This window comes from Excalfactoria chinensis, unplaced genomic scaffold (genome assembly GCF_039878825.1).
Source record: "Excalfactoria chinensis isolate bCotChi1 unplaced genomic scaffold, bCotChi1.hap2 Scaffold_366, whole genome shotgun sequence".
Lineage (NCBI taxonomy): Eukaryota > Metazoa > Chordata > Aves > Galliformes > Phasianidae > Excalfactoria > Excalfactoria chinensis.
The window spans coordinates 3096-7500 of NW_027315654.1; the positions used below are offsets into that span (position 1 = coordinate 3096).

At 63.6% G+C, this 4405-nt stretch overlaps 1 protein-coding gene across 1 annotated transcript; it reads left to right on the forward strand.

The window, feature by feature from the left end:
• The first annotated feature begins 739 nt into the window (after nt 1-739).
• Nucleotides 740-2719, forward strand: LOC140264956 (uncharacterized). Its single transcript, XM_072360850.1, has 3 exons — nt 740-889; nt 1453-2040; nt 2209-2719. Exons 1-3 carry the CDS (start codon nt 740-742, stop codon nt 2230-2232), a joined length of 762 nt encoding a protein of 253 aa, XP_072216951.1. The 3' UTR covers nt 2233-2719.
• The last annotated feature ends 1686 nt before the right edge of the window (nt 2720-4405 follow it).

The following is a 4405-nucleotide window of genomic DNA, read 5'->3' on the forward strand; positions in this document are numbered from 1 at the left end:
GCTGCCCGTGCGACTCGACTAGGTCGGCAGGGTCTACCCGGGTCCGAGCGGCACTCGGGCACGGCGGCGCAGGCCAGGGGGCGCTGCCCGTGCGGCTCGAGTAGGTCGGCACGGTCTACCCGGTTAACAGCGGCACTCGGGCACGACGGCGCAGGCTAGGGGGCGCTGCCCGTGCGACTCGACTAGGTCGGCAGGGTCTACCCGGTTAACAGCGGCACTCGGGCACGGCGGCGCAGGCCAGGGGGCGCTGCCCGTGCGACTCGACTAGGTCGGCAGGGTCTACCCGGTTAACAGCGGCACTCGGGCACGGCGGCGCAGGCTAGGGGGCGCTGCCCGTGCGACTCGACTAGGTTGGCACGGTCTACCCGGGTCCGAGCGGCACTCGGGCACGGCGGCGCAGGCTAGGGGGCGCTGCCCGTGCGACTCGACTAGGTCGGCACGGTCTACCCGGTTAACAGCGGCACTCGGGCACGGCGGCGCAGGCTAGGGGGCGCTGCCCGTGCGACTCGACTAGGTCGGCAGGGTCTACCCGGGTCCGAGCGGCACTCGGGCTCGGCGGCGGCGGCGGCTAGGGGTCGCTGCCCGTGCGACTCGACTGGGTCGGCACTGTCTACCCGGCTCCGAGCGGCACGGGCTCGGCGGCGGTGGCTAGGGGGCGCTGCCCGTGCCGCTCGATTCGGTCGCCACGGTCTACCCGGCTCCGCCCCGGACTCTAGAGGTCGCTGCCGGACAGGCTCGGATGCGGCCCGGCCCACCCGGAGGAAGCGCGCGTGCGCGAGCCGGGGCCGCGCCCACCGGGAGGGCCGTTGGTGATGGAATTCCGGCCGGTCTGCCGGAAATCCGGGACGGCGGTCGGCCCGGACGGCGCGCGGTCGCTCGCCTCGGCGGGGTAAGGATGGAAGAACAGCGGGTAGACGGCAGCGGTCGGCAGAGAGGTGGGCCGGCGGGAGGCGCGGGGTGGCCGCGGGGGCGGGGGCGCGGGCGCGGGCGGGGGCGCGGGCGCGGGCGGGGGCGCGGGCGCGGGCGCGGGCGGGGGCGCGGGCGCCGCCGTTGCCGAGTCGCGCTCGTTCGACTCTTCCGGTCCCCGGGATCGTGCCGAGGGTGCCGGGGGGTGGGGGGGGTTGGAAGGATAAATGGGAAAATGTAAAAAGTCCCGCGGCTCTCTCGGCCGGCGTGGGGGGGTGCGGGGTGGGGGGGCGCTGGTTGGAGACAGGGTAAAAGAAGGATGGCGGGTGGGGGGGGGGGAGAGAGAGCGAGAGAGAGCGAGAGAGAGCGAGAGAGAGAGCACGCGCCAGTGGAGACCGTGGTGGAAAAAAAAAAAAAAAAAAAAAAGCGAAAAATCGATCTGATTTCACCGGCAGCCGGGCGGCGGCGCGGCGGGGGTCTCCCGCCCGAAGCGCCGAGGGGGGGTGGGCCTCCCACTTATCCTGCACCTCTCCCGTCTCTTCGCAGCGCCGGACTAGAGTCGAGGTCACCGGGGTCTTCTATTCCCCGCCGATTCCGCCGAGCCCGTTCCCTCGGCTGCGATTTCGCTGGACGGTAGGTCGGGACAGAGGGGACTTTGTTCCTCTTCTGCCGGAGCTCTGGCCGCGGCGGAGGCGGTTCCCGCCTCGGACCCCGCGGCCACGGAGGCGGAGGCGTTTCCGGGTGGGGGAGGACGCGAAGGGGGGGGGGGGGGGAACGGGGGCTCGCTCGGCAGAAGCGGCCCGTGCGAAAGGACGCTCTCCGCGGATTTTTCTTGACTCGTCCCCTTTCTTTCCCACGCGACGCGCACCGGCCTACGGGCGCCCGAGGGCGGCAGCAGGCGCGGTCGCCCCCAGGAGGTACGCGAGAAGGCCTAGCGCGGGGTACCGGCGACGAGACCTTCTCCGACGAATCCTCGCGCGCTCCGACGGGACGACTCGGAGGCTTTCGCCGCCGTTTACCCGCGGCGACGGCATCCCTCAGCCCTTCTCCGTCTGTACGGGGAACGGGTCGCCGCGGCGCCGGACCTCTGACGGATCGGCCGAGGCGAGCGTCGGGTCAGCTGCGGGAGCACAGGTGAGAGTCGTTTCGCCGCGTGTCACGGGTCACCTAGATTTACCCGTGCCCGCGACGGGGGCCGCCGCCGCCGCCGCCCCGTCGGGCCCCCGGCCCGGAAAGGGAGGGGAAAAAGGGGGGCGGAAAGAACAGCGGCAGCAATCTAAGGGGGAAAACTTCTTTTACTAGATACGGTGTCGGAGCACGAGGTAACGTCGTAGAATACGATCTCGTCGAGGCTCGTCCGTCGAACGAAACAGAGAGAGAGAGTCCCCGAAAACCCAGAGGCCTGCTGTGAACTCCAGGCGACGGACGCGGCCGGAGCGCTCCTCGCGCCCCGAGAGTCAGAGAGAGAGGGGGAGAGAGAGAGAGAAGTCCAGCCTGGGAGCGAGAGATAATCCTCCTCCCGCGAGCTATCTCTGGCCGCGACGTCCCCTGGGATACGTAGACGCGTAGCGCGCGCGACGTCGCGACGTAGAATATCGAGAGCGACGCCGCGAAACCGCGACGCCGCGCTCCCGGAAAAGGGTGGAGCTCGACTCCGCTTCCTCCGGACCTCCTCGAAGGGCCGAGCGCCGCCGAGGCGGCGCAGCATCTCTCGGAGACGGCTCCCCGGCGGAGACGGCCTCGGCGTTCCTTCCCGGCGAAGGCGTCCGCATCGGTGAGTTTTTCCTCCTCAATAAACGTTTGGATATCCGTTGCCGTCCTCGTGTCCTTCCGCCTTCCGCCGTCACACCGGATTCCCCTCCGGCTTCCCCCTTCGGAGCCGGTCGAAAGCCCTTCGACCGGTCCGGAGAGCCGCCGGCCGGTTAACCGGCGCCCGTGCGGGGGCCCCGCTCGCTCGGGCGGAGTCCATCGCGAGCCGGTTCAGAGCCGGTTTCCTTCCCAAAGGCCGGCCCGAGATCGGCCCCGAGGTCCTGAGGACGCGGGCGAGCTGCTGCCGCCTCCGCTCGCTCGCTCACCGAAACCACCCTCTGCTTCCTGCCAAGGAAGGGCATTCCAAGCACGGCGGCTAGACCTGAGCCTAGCGATCGTCAAGGCCCCGCCGCACCCGCCTCAGACCGGAGGCCCCCCCCCCCCCCCCCTTCCGCAACGGGAAGCTCTCGCCGGCTTAGCCGAGTCCAGCCACCCCGCCGGCAGCCTCTAGCTTCCGCCGCTTTGCAACTGCGGTCGCTGGGAGCCGGGCGGACCAGACAAACAAACAAGCAGGCGAGCGACCAACCGACCAAACAAAAAACCCCCGCGAAAAAAACAAAACAAAACAAAAGCCACGCGGGCCGGGCGGGCGAGACGCGTCCGGGAGAGGGTGATGGGGTTAAGGGCGAGGCCTGGGGGGTCAGGGCTAGGCGGGCCGCTTTCGGGTACGGGTCGGGTTCTGGCTCGCGCGGCCCGTGGTGGTGGTGGTGGGAGGGGATGGGGGAGGGCGGGGGGGGGAACTGGGGAGAAGGGCGGAGGACGGACGCGGAGCGGGAAGCTCGGGCCGGTACCGGCAGCCAGGTCCTACCCGCAACCCCGTCACGGACCCCCTCGCCTCGCCAGAGACCCCTTTCTTCGTGACAGAGGGCGCGCCGAGCCGGGCCGGGCCTACTCACGCGTTGGCGCGCGCGGACGAGCGACGAGGAAAAAAAAAAAAAAGAGAAAAGGAAAGAAGCCGCAAGTCAGTCAAAGAAAAGAGAAGAAGATTTTAAAATGCACAGAAAGATCGTAGCGTTTCGTGGTAACGGAATAATCGTATAACGATAATAAAAACAATAAAGACGTAAAAGATGGGGGGGGGGCGGGAAGAAGCGATAAATCAAAACTAAACGCGTAAATAAATAAATAAATAAATGGGGGAAAAAGAGAGGGGGGCAAGGGAAAAAAAGGGGAAAAAAGAGAAAAGGAAAAAAAAAACAATAAGGGAAAAAATACAAGGAAAAAAAAGGGGAAAAAAGAGAAAAGGAAAAAAAAAACAACAAGGGAAAAAATACAAGGAAAAAAAAGGAAAAATGAAGGAAAAAAAAAGAAAAAAGGGGGGGGTGAGCTAAAAAAAGGGAAAAAAAAAAAAGAAAAAAAAAAGAAAAAGGGGGGGGTGAGCTAAAAAAAGGGGAAAAAAAGAAAAAAAAAAAAGAAAAACGGGGGGGGGTGAGCTAAAAAAAGGGGAAAAAAAAGAAAAAAAAAAAGAAAAAGGGGGGGGTGAGCTAAAAAAAGGGAAAAAAAAAGAAAAAAAAAAGAAAAAAAGGGGAAAAAAAGGACTGAAAAAGGAAATAAACTAAGAAATAAGGGGAAAAAAGGGAAAAATAAGAAAATAAGGAGGAAAAAATTTAAAAAAAAAAAAAAAAAAAGGAAAAAGGCAAAAAAAAAGGGAAAAAAATTTTTTAAAAAAAGGAAAAGGGAAAAGAAAAAA